The sequence below is a fragment of the Lissotriton vulgaris genome, chromosome 4_1 (assembly GCF_964263255.1).
Source record: "Lissotriton vulgaris chromosome 4_1, aLisVul1.2, whole genome shotgun sequence".
NCBI lineage: Eukaryota > Metazoa > Chordata > Amphibia > Caudata > Salamandridae > Lissotriton > Lissotriton vulgaris.
In genome coordinates, this window is record NC_141691.1 from 140,828,849 (window position 1) to 140,852,950 (window position 24,102).

The following is a 24,102-nucleotide window of genomic DNA, read 5'->3' on the forward strand; positions in this document are numbered from 1 at the left end:
CAAAACGTTTATGGAGTAGATCCTTTCATGAATGGAAAATGAACATTTGTATCAGTAAGCCAAACTTACATAAATAGCTATCCCATAACATTTTAAGATAATTGGAACCCTGGTATATTCCGATCCCTGTACAATCATTAAGTTGTATGAACAGAACCTTGCTAAAATCCAAACCCTAAAATAATACGAATCGTGGCATAATCAGAACGGCAATTATTATTGCCCTGATACAATGCGAATGCTGTCATTTAGCAACTAATTACATGGCACCAAATGGAACAAGTGCATTCTTCACACAACCAGTGTATTTCTGATGCCACTAGTCCTTTAAGCAAGTAGATATCTTATAAAACCACACACTGGTAAAACGACACATGATCAAAAAAAGACTAGAGCTTTTCAGTGCCGTTGAATTAGCACAAACCCTGAAGTAAAAGAATTCAAGAGAAGAGTTCACATGGATATAAAAAGAACAAATCAGACAAGGAAAAGTAATACCTACTAGTTTAATTGAATGGTGTGAGGTTCTGAACATGCACAACGCTGATAACAAACCCAACCACTTACTATCAGCCAATGCATCTCAAAGTCCCATGATATCAGAGCATCCGGCTCAAGAAATGTTCCCATAAAAACCTTTGAAAGGCTGAGAACTCTAGACATTACAGTGGCTACATTTATGACTTCTGTGCTTAAGGAAGACTTTTTTTTCAAAATTTCAAGGTGAGTCAGATCACGCAGCCAATAAGATCTGTGAAGGCAAGTGTCCTACAAAGCCACTGTTCCACTTTATTTCTGAGAAGCTGCAGTGGAATAACCCCTTATGTTTTCAACCGCTGATAGGTCTGCCAGCTAAAGCCCCAATGCCGAAGAGCAGAAAACTACCACAACACAAACATGGGTAAAGAAAAATCAGCTTATTGTGCATTAATGTACATAAACAGAGGCCGTGAACACCTAAGCTAACGTGAATGAAGTGTGGCCAGTACAAACATTCGAGCCACTAAGCAGGATATAACAATGATTTATATGCAGAGGATGGAGTATCTGCAGTTGTACCCCAGTAGGTTTACAAAGGATTATTTAGCGTTAATAAAAATAAATTATATTGAATAAAATAGGATCACGTCTCATGGAATCAAAAATTATTACTCTTGGTACTCGGTTATAACTGTTGGTTCTAAACCGTTGAAAACAATTTAATTGCTTTTGGGGCTTTGGCGATTTCAATCTTTTAAACACAAATGGTTACTTTGTAAAGATTTAAACTTTAATAAAAAAGTACTTAATCTAATAAAGCTATGAAGAGTCTTGTACAAAGTTAAACATCAATGCTAGGAAACTGATTTGGAGCCTGCTATCATATGGCTAAATGTAAAGCCCTGGTGCCGCGATTGCTCAAAAGTAAAGAAATAGAAAAAAAAACTATTTCTTTACTTTTGCTACAATCGCGGCACCCACGCTTTACGGCACTGTCGCTTTACCTTTAACATGGTTAAATATAAAGCGCCGGTGCCGCGATTGTTTTTTTTTCTATTTCTTTACTTTTGTGCAATCGCGGCACCGGCGCTTTATATTTAACCATGTTAAAGGTAAAGCGCCGGTGCCGTAAAGCGTGGGTGCCGCGATTGTAGCAAAAGTAAAGAAAAAGATGTTTTTTCTATTTCTTAAATTTTGCAGCAATCGCGGCACCGGCGCATTACCTTTAACCATGTTAGAGTAAAGAGTGGGTGCCGCAATTGAGCACGATTGAGCAAAAGTAAACAAATAGCAAAAATAAAAAGCCTAATTGCATGAAAGCTGGCGGCTACGTGCGTGCATGCGCGGGTGGCCGCAAGCGCTAGGCCAGCAAAAGCGTCTGCCAGCACTTTCAAAAGTCCAGTTACTAAATGTCCCGCAGAGCAGCGCATGCGCTGGCTTTGGGGAGACCTAAAAAAGGAAGTCTAGTGTTTGTCTGGTAAGTTATCTACATTGGATAGGAGCAGCAGCTGTTGAATCACAACCAGGTACAGAAACACCAAATCCTTTAGAAGAGAGAACAAGAAGAAAGGCAGGTACTGGCTGAGCAATGCAGGGCTATTGTCCAGGAAAGAGGAATATCTAAGAGGGATCATGACAGATCGAAGGAAAGATGGGTCAACCCAATAATATTTGCTAAAACAAAATCTCTGACAACAGTGAAAAAGAAAATGATAATAAAAGAAATTCATTTTCGTTTTCACTGTTGCCACTGCTGGGTAGCCGAGTAGCGGGCCGGGCCATCCTCCAGAGCTCCAGGAGGAGTAGTTGCGGACACGACTAAGAACGCATGATGGTTTGGGCGGCCGTCTTAGGCATTTGAATAGCATTCCCAGCATGAGAGCAGCACTGGAATTGGCATCTGGGAGTTTGTGCCATTACAGGGTCGGATGAGGAAGAAGATGGAGCAGACACAGCCCCCCTGCCACCCTACTTAGTCGCGTCAGGAGCAGCCGCCACTGCTCAGCTCACTGGCTGCCCATAAGCTTCTCTAGATCAAATGTCCACAGCATGTGAAGTATAAACCATAAGCTGCCTTTGGATCTGAAACTCACTACACTACACATGCTGGGACTGGTGGACCAAGCCTTAGAAACACTACCTGTGTAAGAACGCATGGTGATGCGGCATTTGGCAGCAATGTAAGTGTCAAGAGTCAAGAAAGACTTGTCAGAAAACAAATCAACTTGAAAAGATTCACAACACCAAATTAAAATAAAATACATAACGCTTTCCCGTCCTCTCAGACGGGCATAATTTCATTTACATTCGTGTACAAGAAGTCAGAAAGCACAAATGCTGCATAAAAAAAATACATCTTGATAAATGATATGTTTTATATTTCTTTGAGTAATTAAACAGACAAACACCCTTTAATGTGTACATTAACACAACTCTGCTCACCAGGTAGTTGGATGTAAAATCATGTTTGCTATCCTTACCTTTGCAGCTGCTAGCAGTCCTAGGGATAAAGCAACTCTCGCACGCAGATCTGGTCGGTCTTTAGGCCAAACATAAGTTAACATCGCTTTTAAAATCTTCCTGGAATCTATTTCTTTCAACTGTTGATCAAAGGGAAAACACAAATCAAAAGTATTGCTTTAATAGGCAAAGAAAGCAAATGATATTTTGAAAGTGTACTTGCTAAAAGGATATATTAAAGAAGCATTCTCATGGTTACGTTCAAACTCCTGTGAATGTCTTCTATTCTGATCTGTAGGCCCTCTTCGTCCAATTCATAAATGAAATACTGATGTCCCGAGGATGTCTCTTTGGAATGCATGGAATCCATAAACCATTATAGTCTCTTCAATATATTCCCAAACTAGTTCATAATAGCCTGAGTAGAAAACAAGTCAGTGGGAGTGTGTTCATTCACAACTTTAGTTCACATCATGAGTTTCCACAAATTAGTATGTATTCCACTAATGTAAGCTTTTTTCCACTGTTATCTATTGAAAGTGGACTTGCAGTCGTCTTCTCCATGCCTGACCCTTGAAGCTAGCTTTATGAGAAGCTGCTTTTGTTTGGTCATCTAGACTTCTTTTTCACACTATTAAAAATACCTTCTATTAATTTTGTGTGAATCACGATGAGTTTAAGCCAGGTCTGGAGGCTTAGTGGACTAATGCATCCACTGTAGGGGCCTGTGCTCGTCCTCGTGGTCACAGGTTCAAATCCCAGAGGGTCCACATAGCCTTTCATCTTTCTGATTCGCTATCCATCTCCAACACACCCTTGGGTGAATGTGCACTTTACAAATGCACACTCTCTTACGTAGTACACAGCATGTGTCTTAACACTACTCACCAGAGGCCGTTCTGTTCACATAGTATATATTAAAACGTTTTCTTATTTCTGATGCCTTGCATTGTGATTAATACGGATTGTCGACCTATACGTGTTGATTTAAAGCATGTAGTTGCAATTAGTGCATTATGACGTTACCTGTTCTTTTTTTTTTACTCCACACCAGATTTTGTTGTTGACAGACAATAGAAAGCCTGGGATGGTCCAGGGCAATACATTGCATATATAATACGGCATTGGTAGAGATGTCAACATATTACAATAAGTCCATCTGAAACGTAAGGATACATAGAGCAAAGTCTGTGGTAAATACACATTGGAAACAGAAAACAAAGGTGACACCGGATCTACACATGCAATATTTGAGAATAATTCCAGTCGCGATAGAACAGTAAATGCACAATAGGTCCTAGAGCCTGCACCCAAAAGGAAATCAACATGGCAAATCTTCAATACTTTGTGCCGGGGGAACTGGATTAAGGTAGAGACCGCGATAATCGGCCCGTCCATTCCATATTTTTGGGTGTTTCTGGGGGCATCCCGTTGCCTTAAAAATTGGATTTCTAGCCCCATGTAGAAATCAAGGACACGCTTCAAGGCCCCAATCGAAGATGGGGATGTCGCCTTCCACGCCCTGGCAATGTCGCGCTTAGCAAGGGTAAGCCCCAAGAATAGCTGGTGCCATTTGTACCTATTCCCTCAAATCTCGTCAGTGATTTGGAGCATGGGTAAGCACGGAGACGGTGGGATGTCCCATCCCAGGACCTCAAAGGCAGGTCAGCAACCCGCGCCAGAAGGGTGACAGGACGGTACATTCCCAAACTGTGTGGAGGAAGGTGTCCTTGACCGACCCACAGCGGAGGCAAGAAGGAGAAGCAATTATCCCAGCGCGCCAGAGCCCATAGTGGGTAAAGTATGCCCTATGGAGGTATTGGAATTGTATGAGTCGAAGACGTGCTGCTATGGCCGTGCTGGGATTCCAGAGTCTCCACCCAGTCATCTTTGTCAAGTGGACGTAAGGCGTCCTACCAAGCCTGCCTAGTCTTGTGAAGTGTTTCAAGGCTGTTAATGACCAGGGTGCAGTATAGAGCTGTGATTTTATGTGCGCCCATCTAGCCCACGAACACCTTGGCCGCAATAGGGCTAAAATCAGGAATAGTATCTTGTTGTGTAGATAAGGGGAGAAGTCGTGTCAGAATTGAATATATTTATAGAATTGAGAGCAGGGTATTTGGAAGCCAGCCTGTAGTTGTTGGAATGACTTGAGTCAGGCCCCGAAGGACATCCCCGACCATTGAGATTCCGATAGCATTCCAGCCCGCAAACCCGGGAAGCTCGAACAACTGCGGCAGGAGGCCATTATGCCAGAGGGGAGTCTCCTTGTTAAGTTTACCCCACCAACCAATCTTACGCAAAGCCTGCCGCCAGATCACAAAGACAGCCTGGGTCACGGGTGGCAGCGTGCCAAGCGCTGCATTAGAGTATAGCATTGTGTGTAAAGATTTAGGGTAATCATCCACCGTTCGAGCGCATAGGCAGGGTCATGCCAGTCGCCGTAGGACGTGGAGGTGGGAGGCTGCATGGTAGAGCGGGACATCCCGGGTCGGCAGACCCCACAGTACGTGGATTAAAAACATGTTCGCAGGGCAACCTGCGCGTAGCACTCCCTCCCCAAGAGGAAATAGCAGAGAGCTGAATTCAATTGTTGGAACCATGTGTGGGGTATGGGAAGTTTTGGAATTGGTAAAGTACGTAGGCAGCGAAACAATTTTGAAAATGGCCAACCTGCCAAACAGAGTCCGGAGCATATACGACCAGGAGCTCACCTGTTGTCTAATTCAAGGTAGTAGGGGGGCTAGATGTTTAGACCAAGAGTTCGGTTGGGCCAACGACAGGAACACCCCAAGATATTTAAAGCCATTGGGCACAACCATGACCTGTTGCGCCCAAGTCCCCAGCTGATCACTCCCCCGCAGATACCATAAAAAGGGCTTGTGTGCGTTCATGTAGAGGCCAGCAGTTTGGCAAAAGATGTCCATAATGCGGAGTAGCCGGGGACAAGACCTTTTCGAAGAAGAAGAATGGGACGTCGTCAGCGTGGAGCGCGATACGATCGGACACCTCGCGCAACCACTCAAAGCTGTGTTCCTGGGCATCTATGCGCACCCAGGCTGCAAGTGACTTGAAGGCTAATGCGAACAAGTAGGGAGACAGAGGGCATCCCTGTCATGTACCTCGCCCAATATGGAGAGGCTGCAAGGTGGAATCGATGGTACACACGGAGGCCGTGATGTCAGTGTATAGGAGTCTAATGTACTGCAGAAATCTGTGTCCTATGTTTAAGCGGGCAATGAGTGCAAACAGATCGGTCCAGCTGAGTGAATCCTCAAACCTCCAGCTGTAGTCGCAGGAAGAAAGAGGGAGAAGGAGCGTCCGCAGGGGAACTTAAAGGACGCGCCGATTGTGGATTGGAGGGACTGTTTCCCTATGGTTCATGGGAAATTTCGTTTTCCTGTGGAATGTTGTTGCTTGAATCACTATAATGTTAATGGCTACTGGTAAATAAAAGTGAAGAGATAACAGCCTAATCCTCGCCTCCGTGTCCTAATAGAATTTAAACTTTTTGTTACGATAGCTAGAATATTTTTCATTCACCCTGATCAAACCATGTATCCAGCACGCGGTAGAATCTAATCCTCTGTATCAGTAGTATTCTGAAAGCTCTTTTTTGTTGATCACATAAAGTAGGCAACAGTTGCACTGTCAAGCCAGACCTAAAAATCCATGTTGATTAATGTAGTCCCGGACAACCCACACTGCTTTCAAACACAAAACTGCACTAGGAAGCCTAAAGATAATGATGAAAAGGGAGGGTCCTAGGACTGCAATACATTCCTTATGACTGCCACCCTCCCCATCTGTGCTGTTTCCAGAGAAAAACCATACACAATAAATTATCTAGTTATTTAGGACACTTAACAGCATTACAATGTCATTTATCTGCCCCTGAGATTTCAAGCTCAGAGAACCATATTGCTGCTGGCTCAGGCAAGTGGATAAAGAAAATAGTCACAGCTACATGGAGGGAAAGCAGTTTTTTCCATGGAAGCAGACAACTTCTGCCCAATCAAAACATGTACTCTTGCCTCCCAACATGTGGGCGGTGCCAAAGTGCTCCCTAAAGTGCTCCGGAAAGTTTTTTTAGGTTGTTCATATTACGTCTGGTGACCGTTCTGTTGGTAAGCCAGACCTAACCAATTACAAAACCGACCACAGACGCAGAGATAAAGGACGATTCACACATAATGTAAACTGAGAGAATATCAACGAATGCAAAAACTATGTTTTTTTTATAAAACCGTCTGTGATCATCAGCGTCCCAACCTATCAGTTTGTCTAAAGACCAAGAATCAAAATCTGATGCCAGTGGGGGTAGAAATACATCTCCAGCTGCAATCTGAATCAACCTCGATCCAGGATATGCCTCCAGGTGCTGGAGTTAGAATTATAGGATCTTCTTTCACTCGCTAACCACAGGGGTCCCAAAAGAGGACAGTGAGAGGAATCCCTTCAATCAATGTAACACTTATTTTCAGCAGCTCTCAAGAAAAGAAGGGCCATCACCGACAAGAGAGCTGCGGGACCCAACCCAACATCAACAAATCACACCAGGCATGCAACCTGGCTGTGCCCCAGGGCTCACAGGAGGGCTTTTCATCATACCTTTAAGCAAACCTCTCCAGTCCACCCCAAAATAGATAGACGCTCAAATCTGTTCGGGTGGGGCTCACAAACCTCTCGCATGGGAGGGAATCAAAGGGTATGGACAGTTCCAAACAGGCTACTGCACGCCCAACAATAACAAGCACTATCGCCTGGAGTGGTTGTTCTACTCGGGAGGATAGAGCACAACACTGAAAGAGTGCTTAGGATATCCCACTCCTTGAGACTCAGCTCTATGGTCTATCCACTGCAAACTTTCACTGCTACACCCACATCTTATTTGTAGTACGCGTGTACCCCCAGGAAACAGTGTATGACGCAACGACAATTCTTGTAGAGACCTCAACATATGACTGCTTGTTTTCCAAAGTGGTTCTCTGCTCACCTCCGTTTTCTTGCCATGTTGCCTTTTCTCATCTCCCATCCTCCTACCGGTTTTCTATTCTACTGACATACATGTACGGGACATTAGTCTAAAACAGTTTTCACTCGGTGATCAACATAAGCAGAAAACGAAAACAGGCATTCGGATCCTGTTTCTACTTTCCATTAACACATCAAACTGGAGCAGTATTTAGGTCTCCTCTGATGTCCTTTCACATCACATAATCATTCTAGAAAAGCCTCCTAGTTTTCAGGATATTCTACAAACACAGAAGTCCCAGTGCTTAATTTGTAAAAGAAAGAGTGCCGTTGCCCGACCCTCTGCTCAGAAGCCAAGGCAGGTGCAATTAAAGGTCAGCGGGCCGAATATCAAGGCTGATAGCTGCAAACTACCTCAGGCCTCTTTGATCCGTTGCCAGACTCTCCCTGTGCCTGAACCTGGAAGTTACAGGTTCTGGCCTGCTCCCTTTGTCACGGTTTTGCAGTCTTCATCTTCCTCCTTCTTTTCGATGCTTTATACCTTACTTGCGCTCAGAAAAAAAGCTGTTGCCAAAAATAAGTGCTGGTACCCCCCCACCGACAAATTAAACACTGGGTAGGAATGTAATTTTGAATAAACCAAGGGTTAGGGAACGACTGAACTGACAGCGTTTGCCAATCCAGAAAACACAGACAATGAGCAAATAAGGAGTAATTAAATGAAACCTTAATTAAATTGGTGTCTGACAAAGGTTGCTACCTTGTATAGGAACAGATGAAACTCGCTTCTCTAAGTGTTCACTAAACCCTCTCTAATAATGGAGATGGGCTAAAGTAACGTATATCTGCAGGGACAGATAGCAAAGAAACGGGCTGTCCTGCAAAATTGAGGACACCTAGGCACCCACCCTGTGAACATTACAACGACAAGTTTGGATAAAAAGTAACAATGCTTAATCAAAAATTTAAGGCAAAGGGAGGCAGAAATGTGAGGGCTGGGGAAATAGAATCCACAGGGTATAAGACGAGGTACACTAGTGTGTGAGCCCTACGCTCTTCAATGTCTACATGCCGCCACTCGCCCCCATCGTCAGAACCTACGGACTCAACACTGTCATACGCAGACGACACCATTTTATTTTAAAGGTTTTATATAGCGCTGGCTAGACCGGGAGGTATCAGAGCGCTTTACATGAGCATCAGATCATAGTTACATGTTACATTGTTAAAAAGGTTACACAGTTATTAGAGCATGGCAACATAGTTACTTGTAAGGTCGAGATAAACAATAAGCACAAATAAAGAAGGGGAAAAGCAGGCGGGGGAAAGATTCAGGGGAGGGGGAAGGAGCTGGGGAAGTAGACAGGTAATGAAGGCGGGAAAGAGGGGAGGGTGAAGGACACCCCATGGAAAGAGTTTGAGTTTGAGTTTAAAAATTCTTATATAGCGCTCTTACACCAGCGGTTTCATGGCGCTGTAACTGGTAGATCTCCACAAAGAACAAGGGGAAGAGGACTGTTGACAGGGGACTAAATAAAAGTTTTACTGAAGAAATAAGTTTTAAGTTTCTTTCGAAACTGGGGATATGGGGTTAGGGATCTGAGCTCTAAGGGTAATGAATTCCAGAGGGTTGGGGCAAGGGTGGCGAATTTTGAGCCCCCCCACTTTTTCCGGTGAAACCGGGGGACTGTCAGAAGGAATTGGGAAGAAGATCGGAGCTCCCTGGCTGGCAAGTAGGGGATGATCTCCGAGGAAATGAATGCAGGGGCCGTGCCCAATCTAGCCTGGTAGGTGATAGTCGCAAGCTTGAATTGGATACGTTCCCGAACCGGGAGCCAATGTAAGATTTTCAGGAGGGGAGTGACATGTGAGGATTTGGGAATGTTAAAGACCAACCGAGCCGCCTGGTTTTGGATCATCTGCAACCGCCTGAGACTATATGCAGGTATACCTGCATATAGGGGGTTGCCATAATCCAGGCGGGAGATGACCATCGCAAGGACGATCAGTTTCAAGGCCTCGAAGGTGAAAAATCGAGAGACCTTGCGGATGGTACGAAGAGAAAGAAAAGAAGAAGAAACCACAGAACTAACCTGGGAGTGAAGGGTAAGGTGGGAGTTGAGTTTGATACCCAGGGTTTTGACAGAGGTAGAGGGGACCGGAGGGGGACCAAGGGAAGGGGGCCAAAAAAGTGAAGACCAGGGACTGGAGCAACCACCCGTCAGCACCAACTCGGTCTTATCGGGGTTGAGTTTCAGGTGGTTGAAATCCATCCAGTCCCTGATGAAAATCATAATAGACTGGAAATTAGAAATAGAGGCAGAAGAAGAAGACAGATTGAAAACAAGTTGGAGGTCATCCGCATAGTTATATACGGCGACCTCCATTTGTCATAAAGAAAAAATGAGGGGAGAAATGTAAAGGTTAAACAAAAGAGGTGAGAGGGAGGAACCTTGGGGGACCCCGCACAAAACCTTCCGAAAGTCCGCAGAAAAGTCACCCAGGCGAACTGCCTGGGTGCGGTCCCTCAGGAATGAGGATAACCAAACCAGGGCCGTGCCCCCGATCTTCGCCGCCGCGACACGGGAAAGTAAGATGGTATGATCCACCGTGTCGAAGGCGGCAGAGAGATCGAGGAGAACCAGCGCCTGGAATTGATTGGTATCCCTCCCCTCCCTGAGGTTGTCAAGAACCGAAAGGACTACGGACTCCGTAGAGTGTGCGGGGCGGAAGCCAGCCTGACGGGAAGCCAATACCCCATTCTCTTCCACAAAGGTGCTCAGAGACCTGGTGACATGGCGCTCGAGCACCTTGGCCAAAAATGGTAGGAGAGAGATGGGGCGATAGTTGGCTGGGATCGAGGGGTCTGCGCCAGGTTTTTTTAAAATGGGTAAAATAATAGCTGATTTCAAGGGGTTAGAGACAACCCCCTGAGAAAGGGAGCTGTTAAGAAGGTGAAGGGGGGGGGATCAGGGCAAGAGGTGTAAATATGACGAAGTATGTGAGCGGGACAGGTATCAAGAGGAGAGCCAGATTTTACAAGGGGGATTAAAGATGTGAAGGATTCCTTGGTCAGGAGGGGGAGAGAGTTTAATTGTCCTTGCGGAGGAGGGCATTGAGGATCAACAAAAGAGGGGGAAGGTGAAGGGATATTGGCTTTGATAGCGGCAATTTTCTTGATAAAAAAATTATTCAGAGAGTGACAGAGGGCTTGGGAAGGAGAGGGCTTAAGGGAGGTGCGATCTGAGAAGGCTAGGTTCTGAACAATCGAGAAAATTTCCCTTGATTGGTTCTCGGCTGTGAGGATCTTGGAGGAAAAATAGGCCGTTTTGGCGGCCAAGATAGCATTCTTATAATGAGCTAATAGAGTGGTAAAATCAGCTCTTAAGATGGGACAGTAGTTTCTCCTCCAGGCCCTCTCAGCACGGCGTACCGATAATTTGATGGTTTTAAGGTCATCGGTAAACCACAGATTGGCATCTTTCTCCCGCTTGGAGGTCAATCGTTTCAAGGGGGCAATAGACTCGCTGGCTGAGGAAAGCCATTGTTCAATGATGTTAGCCTGAGCCAAGGTGGAAAGACCGTGTAAGGCAGGGTAGGAAGCACTTAAAAGGGCCGATAAGTTTGCCGGGTCAACTCTGCTCCACGAGCGGACCCAGACATTTTTAGGAAGGGGGGCCCTAGCTGTAGAACTAATAAAAAGAACAAAATAAATCAGGTGATGGTCGGACCAAGTGCAAGGAGAAATAGAAAGGGAGTCGACAGGGCAGTTCAAGGACCAAATCTGGTCCAAGATATGCCCCTTGACGTGAGTTGGGGAGGATACGGGAGAAACAAAATTAAGAGATAAAAGTGTGTCTGAGAACTCTCTCGAAGATAAACACTCTGCTGGGTCAGAGGTCCAGAAATTGAAATCACCCAGTAGTAGCACAGAAGAGTTATTGACGGAGAGGGTAGCTAGCACCTCCTGGAAATCGGAGGGGAGGGGCGACAGGGACACAAACCGGAAGCCTAGTCAAAGCAACGTCCAAAGTCCAGTAAGCAGTGATCCCAGGAGAAGTGGTATCACTTCCCTATCTCAGTTGCGGGAGGCTCCCTTTACGCAGTGGACTCTTGCAGAGGGGTCTCTGAGACTCCAAGGCCTACATACTGGATCCTTCCCCAAAAAGGGGAGAGGGAGTGCTTTGGCAAGGGGTGCCATACCACACCTCAGCTGTGAGTGGCTCCCTTGGCGCAGTGGACTCTCTCAGCGGGTTCGCTGAGACTCCAGAGTATAAATATTGGATTTTTCCCCAACAAGGGGAGAAGGAGTGCTGAGTCAAATGGCACAAATGACAGGGGGCTAGGTAGACTAGCAAGAAAGGAAGAGAATTCAGGGGAGAGGGGATAGGAGCTAGGCGCTAGAGAGGTAGACAAAGAGAGAAAGAGTACTAAATGGGAACATATATAATTAATGAATTATTATATAGCGCTGGCTAAACCCGAAGGAATCAGAGCGCCTTACATGAGAAATAATAATGTTGCAATTTACATCAGTTAAAAATATACATAAGTATCAAGAAAAGCATTTAAAGAACATAGGGAACAAGGTGAATGAAGCAAGGAAGGGTAAGGGGATAGGGTAAAGGGGTAGGAGGAAGATAGGACGTAGAGACTAGGGGAAAATCTGCCTATGGTCCGGCTGGGTAAGTGACGGCGGGGGGGGGGGGCGGGGGTGGAGGGGGGGGGGGTGGAAGCGTTCAAACAAACCAATGTCCAATTGTTGTCCCAGGGAAGTAAAACAACGTGTAGGGGGGCCATCTTGGGGTCAGGCATGGGACTGCACTGTACACTGGTGGCCATCCTTAGGTCAGGCATCTGGTAGTTAAAGTCAATATCGAGGACAGCGGCCGCCAGAGAATAACCATCATACGCACAGACATGCACAAGCACACACACATGTGAGCAACCACTCATGTGCACTGACGCACACCCAAGCACCTAGACAGAAAACGTCCAAGAACACAAGCACACATAAAATCCCATGCTCTACTACAAAAACACCCAAGTACATGCACACGCAAACACCATCACATGCACAGACATGCACAAGCACACACAAATGCGCTCACAATCTCATACACGAACAGAGGGCGCATACAAGTACGCATACAGAAACATCCACAAGCACACATACAATCCCATGCTCTAATACAAGGACACTCAAATACATGCACACACCAGTACACGCACAGACATCAGCACACATACAGAAACATCTGCTCGCACAAACACAAGCACACATAGAATCACATGCTCTAATACAAAAACACCCAAATACATGTCCACACCATCACACGCACAGACAAGCACACGGAAATAGTCTTTCAAACAGGCACAGGCACACAGGCACACAGGCATACACACACACACACACACACACACACACACGTGTCTGCACACACCGCCTCATACACGCACAGACGCACACACAAAAGCACTGCCATTACACATTTCTCCAGGACTGCCGCAGCAATGGTGGCAAACAATGGGAGGTTTGGACAGACTAATGAAAGAAGGCTAGTTGTACACGCAGGAATAGGTCGAGGCCAACAAGATATTGGGCCCAGAGTAAGAGTCACAGCAACCACATGGGCAGCCGTAGCATCTAATAATGATCTGGTCATCCTCTCCCTATCCAACGAACCCAACAACGCCAGACAAAACTTTCGAGAAGGCATGGAAGCCGTTGCCAAATGGATGAAAAACAGCTGCCTACAACTAAACACCAACAAAACAGAAGTACTCATCATGGGCCCAAACCCCAACGCCTGGAATGACACCTGGTGTCCCCCCGCCCTCGGACGTCCGTCCACCCCATGGACCACGAACGCAACCTGGGAATCATCCTGGACTCAGAGCTCAAAATGGACCACCAGATCAATGCCGTCTCATCCTCCTGCTTCCACACCCTCCGCCTCCACCTCCTACATAAAACTATAAATGGATTCCCCTCGAACACAAAGACTGTCACTCACACCCTGGTCACCAGCAGGCTCGACTACGGCAACGCACTCTACGCCGGAATAAACAAAAACCTCACCCGCAAGCTACAGAACATCCAAAAGGCCGCCTCAAGACTTGTCTTCAACCTGCCAAGACACTGCCACATCTCCCAGCACCGGTGCACACGCCACTGGCTCCCCATTGAAGCTAGAGTCACCTTCAAGATGCTAACCCACGCTCACAAGGCTTTTCACGACACCGGACCAGCATACCTAAACAGCAGACACAAATTCCACGTACCCCAAAGGACCCGACGATCAGCCCAGCTCTCCTATGTCGTGGTCCCCCGCACCAGAAAGACCAGATCGGGAGGCCGCTCCTTCTCCTTCCGTGCAGTCAGAGCCTGGAACGACCTTCCGCTCCACCTCAGACAGATACCATCGCTCCCCCATCTTCACAAGAAACCTCAAAACCTGGCTCTTCGACAGACCCTCTCCTTGATGGACTGGAACCTGCGAACCCCGCCCTCCACCTTCTAGCGCCTTGAGACCCTTACGGGCGAGTAGTTACGCTTAAACACCTGATTGATTGATTGATAAGTTAACATAACTAAAGATAACAAAATACGTAATCCTTAAAATCTCAAACAAATGCCTAAGGAAAGATATTGTGATGGCCTCAAGATAGCTCATTTACCCCAGTTCCTACCGCAATCTGGACACCATGGAGTTTCCCTTGGGTTCACCAAAGCTTTGCCATTTCACCCAGGGCGCTCACCTCCTCCACCTCCTTGAGCACAGTGACCACGAGTAGGCTCTCAACAGTGAAAGTTCCGGGCTTCCCAGCTTTTCAATCAGGCATGGATTGGGTCTCATATTCAGTCACAGCTCCCATGAATTGAGCTTTGCTAGTTGCTGTTGTATCCACCGGCTAAACCATCAATCAAACAAGACTTGGAAAGCGTAGCCAATCACCCATGTGGAGGCCAAGTCCAACAGTCTTTCCTGAATTTCAACATTTATGGTAAAACACACAGTGGAAAAAAGGAAAGAAACAACACAGCTCGGTGGCACTAGCAGCAGTGAGCAGGAGCTGGCAAAAGACCTGCACCCTTTCAGCAGTTGATGCTCAAGAAAATTGAACCGGCCAAGTGTCAGCTAGTTGAAGCGTCCCCTCGGTCCGCTTACCGCATACTGGGCCAGAAAGCCGCACCTTTTCCAACTTTCTGATCCCTACTGGCAGCACAGCAACTGTTCTACGTCAACCTTCCGACAGCGCGGCTCTCCTTAACCAGAGGGCACCACCGGCTCCTCCGTTGCCCCTGGGTCTGCTCCTGTTCTTGTCTGCAGCAGTAGGGGGTAACAACGAATTAAAAATGAAATAAAAGGGCAGGGGTTTGTGTGGAAATAGTGCTGGGAAACATGGCCGCCATGTGAGACGCCATATGGCAGCCTTGCTGCCTACGCTCCCAGCATTCTGTATCCAGCTGGGCCTTCATGCATCAAAGAACAGGATCATGCAACAAAAGGATATATGTTTGTAGGAGCTGCTGCCCTGGGCACGAGCCTGAAGCAACAGAGAATGCACACATTCGACACCAAAGTAAAGCTCACTGCTTTATCAATTCATTCCTACCCCTTGGTGGCGTAGCACCTTTCGCTCTTGAGAATTCCAAGGGAGTAACCATAAACCCGAAAAACAAATCCAGATTCTCAGGAGATTCGCTTTTAACTCCAAACACAAACACTTGATGCTAGGATCTTGTTTTCTTTTCCAAAAGGCTACAACCTTTATATTCTGCGCTTCAAATAATGTACCCAAGGGTCGCCTGCCGTTTATGTTTGTGATGCGCGTACTACAAGCATCGTTTTGGTAGATGTACCCACGTGTGGTCAATTACTGCACTTCAACACCACAAGTTGTGTAGAAGTGGCTCCAAAATAACTATTTCTACCGTGGGATTGTGTTCTTGATTTCGATTTTTACTATACATAGACCTATTCAAGCGAGGAGGCATTAAAATGAAGATCTTCCGGTACAAGGTGCATCAGGCTGGACATTCTATATTGAAAGCAACTGGGAAAAAGGTCACAGTGGATCTAATCCCAACTTTCACCACAAGTACTTTGAGCTAACCTCCGACTGCTCAACCAGGTTACCCTGGAGTGTTCAAGTTGGTCTGGAAGGCCAACTTTGTACTGGCTAGTACATTTTTCAAAATGACATTTTTAAGGCAATAAGAGGTTTGGACTTGCATTATTTTTCATGTGAACGCGCGCTTCAAATGGAAAACTCTCAGAAGATGGCGGCAGGTAAATGACAGTAGCAGAAAATGTCTCTCCGAAAGAGATTTTTTGCATAAACAACACATTTGCGAGCGAAAAGTTCCACAAAAATTGTGACATTTTGAGGAATTTGGAAATTACACGAATTTTGCTGTCTTGGGTAACATTCCACCCAGGCCTGGGTCTGAGCCCTAGTGGAAGCGGATAACCTGAAGAATGAATATAAGGTGCTAGAAGGAAACAAGCCGTGTCTGGTAAATTTGATGCACCCGGAGACTTCAGAGATCTATTTTGCTCATTAAAAATCGTTCTGGGAGAAAGCTTTTAAAGGTTAACTATCACGCTCCAACAAATTGCATTTATTTAAAAGTGTGTACGAAAGGACATTTAAACTGTTTCCTGGTTACCCGACGTGCTACAAGTTGAACATTTAGTTCCATTAAGTGCTCGAGCGAGGCATTAAAAATATTCACAGCTCCTTTAATCCGACTCCCAGTGGTGTCACCTTGACTCTGCAGCTTTTTTCCTTACTTAAAGATATGTAAAAAGAATGCCTTGGGGTCCTCTCAGAGCAGCATCGATGGAAGCTCTGGCTATGAAAGCAAAGTGATAGGAACTTGGAGAGGCAAGAGACTGAAAGCAGAAACACACAAAGTAAAAGCAAGCTTCTCCAAGAAGTAAACGCGCTCAACTAATGTAAGAAGTAGAAAAGCACAGAGTAAAAAAACAAAAAAAACCGGCAGGTGGGCAGAATGTTAAAAGAGGGTTGTGGGAAAAATATTAAAATGGAGTATCAAAATAGTCTAACACTATATATCACTGGATAAAATAAACATAAAACAGGTAGGCCGAGGTTACAACTGAACTGTTAAATTCTGATCCCTGCACAAACCTTTTTTTTGCAGGAGTCGGCATTTAGAATGTCGCGGCAATATCTGCTCCCCCCACCCCCCACGGTTTTCCTCTGGTGAATTTTGGCAGGTGAAACCAGTAAACATTTACCAGTAGAAAAATGTACTGTATATTCCAATACAAGCAGAATTTGGTGCTTAACGTACCAAAATTCATAAGTAATTCCTCATTTTCTAGAGGAAAACTCTGACTATGACGTAATTGCCACATTCGGTAAATAATGAACCCCATCGTTTCAGGATATAGTGGGTTCAATAAATACGCAACCGCTTCTGGCCCACTTGTAGTCTAGGTCTTTATTAAATACACAGTAGCAAAAAATCCAATTAATACCGCATTACGCCCAAGAATAAAAGTGGCCCACTGAGAAGATTTGGTGCATTCTGCATTTTCACAGATCTTAAAAGCAGGTATAGAACAATAGGGCAGAAAAACAGAAACATACAGAAAAAATTGAGCCTTACTTACGACTGGCTGGGTTTATAAAATGTGTGTGTTTAAATTGTAAGCTCTGTCACTTAACAGTAACAGCAATCTAAAATTCATATTAAGCAAATATAACAAAAGGAGGCTGATGAGAGAACAGTTGAAACTATTTATTTATTTAATTTATAAAGAGCCCAAATCATCTCGGAAGGGGTATGTCCGCGTTATGGGAAGCATAGCAGAAAGGTACCAACCAGAGAGAGAATTCGTTTTAAAAAAGCTCAGTTTTAAGAGATTTCCTAAAAGGGAGATAATCTAAGCATTTCAGAAGGTGGAGAAGGAGTGGATTCCAATTGTCGGGCCTAAATAGAAGAAGGCTTTACCACCCATACCGGCTTTCCTAAAACAGGGAATCACAAGCAGGGATTTCTCTCCTGATCGTAGCGACCTACTTGGCTGGAAGGAAATGAGTTTTTCCATTAAGTTGCCAGGTCCTCTACAATTTAGAGCTTTATGTACAATACAGCAGATCTTGAACTTGATTCTCTTGCGTATCGGCCATAAATATCAACTCATATAAACTATCAATTCTGTAAAAGCTGGTCACAGTTTTCAAAGCACTCCATTACTAATCTCAGAGAACTAACAATCCCTATGAAAGGCCTTAGTTTCACTGAGGAAAACACAAAGGTGATCGGTAATTCGTCAAAATAGCCAGTCTCTGGCCCTGGCAGTCATACAAGCCGCATTCCTGTACACTGTTTTCTACTGGCTGCTTCAGAACCCCCACTCATTTGCAAGTCAGCTTTGATCCTTCCTTTGCCAACAGATCAGGCCATCCCAAACTCAGAGACAACGTCTTCTCTGAAGGGGAGTACAAGCCGACCAAGACCTGTTTCAGCCAAGAGAGGCCTCATCAGTGAAGCGCAGCCCGCGCTCTGGGCCACGGCAAGCACAGGACCAATGTCAGGGCAAAACCGTCGTACTTAGGGGGCTGAAATACGGTAAACACGTAGGTAATAGCTGGCTTGCTTGCATGAGTTTACGCAACTGGCAATAACCCGGGACACATTCCAGTCCAATTTTTGACCACAATGCCACTTTAGCGAGCAGCCCTATGCAAAAAAAGCCTAGGTTCAGCTCCACTAGGAATTATTTTCACACTATAGATCTAGAAGCTAAATCACTGAATTATATTGAAATCCCTTCCGACATTTGAACACCACCATACCGGCTACAATTACGATTCAGGAAGAAACTGTAACATCACCACATCAGCCAGGATGACTACTCACCCCTTTCATTTGCAATATCTAAAACATCTACCCATGCCCATCTCAAGTCCTCACTGGGGTTTGCCCCCGTACAGTGCTCTGTTGCTAGCCATCTAGCTTCCACTTTCGAAATACCAAAACATACTTCCTTTGTCATTTAAATCCACAAATCAGCATGCACACACAAGTTTTTGGTGGATTAATGCATCATCCAAATCACAGCACAAATGGAGCAGTTCAAAGGTGCCATTTTTGGGAACCAGAATCTACATAGGTACTCAGATTTCCCAATAAAAGCTTTCCACATTCCTCAATGACATTGGTCTAAAGCAACATTGTATTAATCCAACCTGTGTCATTAGAGGGGACTGATCTGACCACCTCATCTACTTTAGGTCAGCTCCCTCCAAATCTAGGCTTCAGGGCACTGTTTGGGGTTTTATAGAGCAGAGCAGCCCAGACTTGACAGGACAGAAGTGAACTTCACATAATTAAACCAAACCTAAAAAATGCATAAAATAGGGTGTGGGAAAGAGTACAAGAAAGTATCTTGAAATGTTCTATGGGTGCTGGAGGTATCAATCAAACTTTGGGGACTCAAAGGTAGTGCTGCACCAGAGCAGGGAGCAGGAGTACAAGAAAGATTAGATGAGAGATAGGGAACATAGGCTGAGAGAGGGAGGGAAACAGTGGAGTTCAAATCGTATTGTCGGCAGTCTGGAAGGTAGCAGGCAGACTTACCGGCAGAGGTGTAGAGTAAATTAGGTATTTGAATTTAGAGAAAAAACGTGCAAAGCGAGAGTCAAAATATTTTCATGTGGATGTCCAGAGCTTGAAACAAAATTTGTAATTATTATACAAAGTCATGAAAAATTCAGCTCTTAAATTGATACAATCAGTCCTTAATGAATATTGGATTTGTGGGAAACTGGTAGGGTACTAAAGGAGACTTCTAATCAGCGAGTGAAGTTATCTGGAAAGAACACAAGGTCAGTATTTTGCCATCCTCTTAAGGAACAATAGTAGTAGCCTAAGAGGAGTGTTTTAGGGTAGACGTTACTTAATCGGTATTCAAATTTCTTAGCAGCAACCCAATAAAATCTGGGTAAGAATATTAAAAGCCTACACCCTAATAGTTTTAATAAGATGGTGCTCTTGGATATAAACTTCCTTTACTTGAAAGCACTCAACCCACAGTAAATGCAGTGCCTGACTTACTCATGCATATTGGTCTGGGTGCTGGGAGAGTTGGACCTTAACCGAACGGATAACTGAAGCATTATAAATACTGGGGGAAAGTGTTGCATGATGTGGTCTTAGGGTGGACTGTGCTGTTGATTGCGGGTCTTCGATTTTGCTAACTAGGCGATGGATCATCTTGGAAGGGATCAGTAGTAACTATGATAATGCTTTTCTTATCTGCCTCCATGGTTTTATGTTTGCTTGATCCGTGCACCGATTATTACCTTGGTGTTTTAAGTATCTCTGTTTTTAGTTTTGTGGAAACTAATACAAAATGAATAAAACTGAAAATACGTCCTTTGCTTTCTCCAATGATAACAGAACATCCATTGTCATCATCTATCATAGGGTGCCATTTTGTCATTTTAGAAGACCACTCTGTAGAACTTTAAGAATTAAAGAAAAAAACTTTTCGAACCTTTCACATAGGATCAAACAATCATTTGTAAAGCGTACTACATACCCGCGAGGGTCTCAAGGCGGGGGGGGGGGGCCGCTACGGATAGAACAGCCAGGTCTTGAGTATCCTCCTGAAGGTCAGCACGTCTTGGGTCTGTCGTAGGCTCAGTGGGAGGGTGTTCCATGTCTTGGCGGCGAGGTGGGAGAAGGATCTCCCACCAGTGGTTGTTCTTCGGATGAGCGGGACGGTGGCGATTGAGAGGTTGGTGGAGCGTAGTTGGCGGTTGGGGATGTAGGAGAGCCATTGAGGTAGGCTGGGCCAGACTTGTGGAGTGCCTTGTGTGCGTGGGTGAGGAGCTTGAAGGATATCATCTTGTTGACGGGGAGCCAGTGCAGGTTTCTCAGGTGGGGGGTGATGTGGCCGTGGCGTTATCTGTAGAGGATCAGTCGTGCTGAGGCGTTTTGGATGCGTTGTAGTCGTTTGAGGAGTTTGGTCGGGGCTCCCACGTAGAGGGCGTTTCCGTCGTCGAGTCTGCTGCTGAAGAGGGTCTGGGTGACTGTCTTTCTTGCATCTGTCGGGATCCATCTGTAGATCCTGCGGAGCATGCGGAGGGTGTTGAAGCAGGAGGAGGAAACAGCGTTGACTTCCTTGGTCATTGAGAGCGTTGAGTCGAGGAGGATTTCCAGGTTGCGTGTGTGGTCGGTGGGTGTCTGAGCTGCCCCAGTGCCGTCGGCCACCAGGAGTCGTCCCAGGCTGAAGGGTTGGAGCAGAGGATGAGGACCTCCATTTTGTCAGAGTTCAGCTTCAGACGGCTGGTCTTCATCCAGTCAGCGACGGCCTTCATTCCTTTGTGTAGGTTGGCTTTGGCTGAGATGGGATCCTTGGTGAGGGAGAGGATCAGCTGAGTGTCGTTGGCGTAGGAGAATAGGTTGAGGTCGTGCTGTCGGGCTACGTGTGCAAGCGGGGCCATGTAAATGTTGAACAGCGTCGGGCTGAGGGAGGATCCCTGAGGTACGCCGCAGATGATCTCGGAGGCTTTGGAATGGAATGGGGGGAGGCGGATGCCCTGGGTTCGGTCGGAGAGGAAGGAGGTGGTCCAATCCAGAGCCTTGTCTTGGATCCCTGCGGCGTGGAGGTGTGCGCGTAGTGTGCGGTGGCAGACGGTGTCGAAGGCGGCAGAGAGGTCTAGGAGGTAGAGTGCTGCGGTCTGGCCGTTGTCCAGCAGGCCCCTGATGTCGTCTGTGGCGGCGATGAGGGCAGTCTCTGTGCTGTGGTTGCTGCGAAACCCTGACTAGGAAGGGGCCAGGATTCTGTTTTCTTCGAGGTATCGGGTTAGTTGTCTGTTGACGGTTTTCTCGATGACCTTGGCTGGGAAGGGGAGCAGAGAGATGGAAGGTCTGTTAAACAACGTATCTGAGTCAGTGAGGTCCTGATAAAGTGACCCTTTTGGATTGCACTGAACCAGGCCCAGTGGTCACACGACACAACTATGTATAAGAAATCCTATCAGCCCACCCATCTGGTGGAGCCTCGTCATGTAGGACCTCTAACCAGAGTGGTGAGTCAAAGCCCAGATGACATGGCCAGACAACACACACTACTGGTTCATCTTGTGAAAGTGTCCGTGCCACAGAGTGGTGCTGAAAAAGTGCAGTGCAAAACAGGGAATAAAGTGTAAGTGATCTAAAATGGCGGTCGAGGCAAAGGAAAAATGTTTTTATTAAAGGTATTCACCAGGACGCCAGATTAAAAAGAAGTGTAGAACAGTGTGACAAAATCACTGTGATACTTTGCTGTGTTGTAAATTAGGCCAACATGTTTCTGCCGAAGGTGACACTACACCGGCATTCTTCAGGGCCAACTACAAAAAGATGTTGCTACTGCAAAGGTACACTTAGACAGTTTAAAGTGAGACATAAGGAGGAACAGACCAAAATGTTTGTTAAAGGCCTGTCCGTACTACTGGTGTGGTCAACTAGACCATCCTACCATATCCTCCGGATCAGAAGTTGATAGAGGAAGATATCCTAAAAATGAAAACACAAAAGAAACAACAATTGTTGTACATTGTACAGTCAAAATAGACTATTCACAATATCAGGACCAACAAATAAACTCAGCTAGGCAAGTCCCTATTAGGACGGCCATATATTATAAGGGTTTCATATTAAAGTAAACCACCAGTCAATGCTGAACATTAATTCCATACATAATGTAGAAGGACTTACCCAGCAATATGTGGGAGTCAAGCCTCACCTCACCCGGCAACGGCTCGGAGATTGAGGCCCCGCTCTGTGCACAGAACAAAGCAAATTGTTTTGAACTTATCAACCTGAGTTGACTAGGAGAACTGTAGTCAAAATTAGGTTGTACAATCTATGCATGAAACTGGTTGTATAACTATCCCCACTGAACGCTATCCCCTGGGAGACAAGGAAGGGTCTGGCTAAAAACTAGTGTCTAGTAAGTGGCAAGCACAGTCAATCTGGAATGAGCATCTGTATATCACTAGTGCCTCTTCTGTGGATATGCCATCAGTTGTGTCCTCTGAGCCAAGGGCTAGATGTAGAAAAATATATATATGGCTCAGGGGTTGACTGTATGAGACTAGTGGGTCTGAAGTTCAACACCCCCTGTCCTGTGCCCAAATGGAAGGTAACATACAGTCAAGTGAACCTGGACACACCCTTAGATTCTGTTGATGTAAAAGAGTAAAGGAGCTCAAAGATAAAAGTAAAGCTCAAAATAGCGTCTGCTTACAGGGAACATCACCTACAGCAAAGCTAAACATGAAAAGAAGAAAAGAAGAAGGGGTGGCCACATAAGGACCACAGGGCAAAACGCTGCGCCAAATGATCCTGCTGCTCACCTCTCCGTCGGTACCCCTAGGCAGACACCAAAGCCGAAGGGGAGGCGACAAGGAGAGGTGAGGCTAATGTATTTATACCCCCCATGATTGGGTAAACGGCAACAGCTGTGTGCCAATCGCTACTCCCGATGTTGTAATCACAATCACTGCGCGCATGCGTGGTAAAGAAACGTTGCCCAACGCTGTGAGCACAGTACCAGGCATGCGCGGTGAAGTCTCGCCAGCTGCTAGTTGCGAGCGCCGGTCCGGAAACAGCGCATGCGCAATGGACAAACGGGGTGATTTCGAGAAAGACTCGGAATCCCCGTGTAAATGCGCTAGCTCCGTTATGCTCATGATTAATTAAGCCAATCGCTACTCCCGATGTTGTAATCACAATCACTGCGCGCATGCGTGGTAAAGAATCGTTGCCCAACGCTGTGAGCACAGTACCAGGCATGCGCGGTGAAGTCTCGCCAGCTACTAGTTGCGAGCGCCGGTCCGGAAACAGCGCATGCGCAATGGACAAACGGGGTGATTTCGAGAAAGAGTCGGAATCCCCGTGTAAATGCGCTAGCTCCGTTATGCTCATGATTTAATTAAGCTAAGGCAAGCCGGTTGTCAAGGGGTACTACACCAAACGGCGGGCATAGCAATGCTCAGCCAAATTAACCCGTCTGCTCGCACCTATTGAACATGGGCTTAACAGATTGTGGCCACGTGGATGACATGTTGGTACCCAATGTGTCTAAGTCCCTGGAAAGGAACAGTGCATCCTGGGGGCCAGTGTACATCGGCATACTATGCCTATATTAG

At 45.9% G+C, this 24,102-nt stretch overlaps 1 protein-coding gene across 1 annotated transcript in view; it reads right to left on the reverse strand.

Annotated features, from left to right (window-relative positions):
* The window catches only part of ABCB7 (ATP binding cassette subfamily B member 7), a 796,257-nt gene that overhangs the window by 475,344 nt on the left and 296,811 nt on the right, over positions 1 to 24,102 (reverse strand). Inside the window, exon 4 of the mRNA XM_086918402.1 lies at positions 2,961 to 3,080. Within this exon, the coding sequence (XP_086774528.1) occupies positions 2,961 to 3,080 (120 nt within the window). The remainder of the gene's footprint in view (positions 1 to 2,960; positions 3,081 to 24,102) is intronic.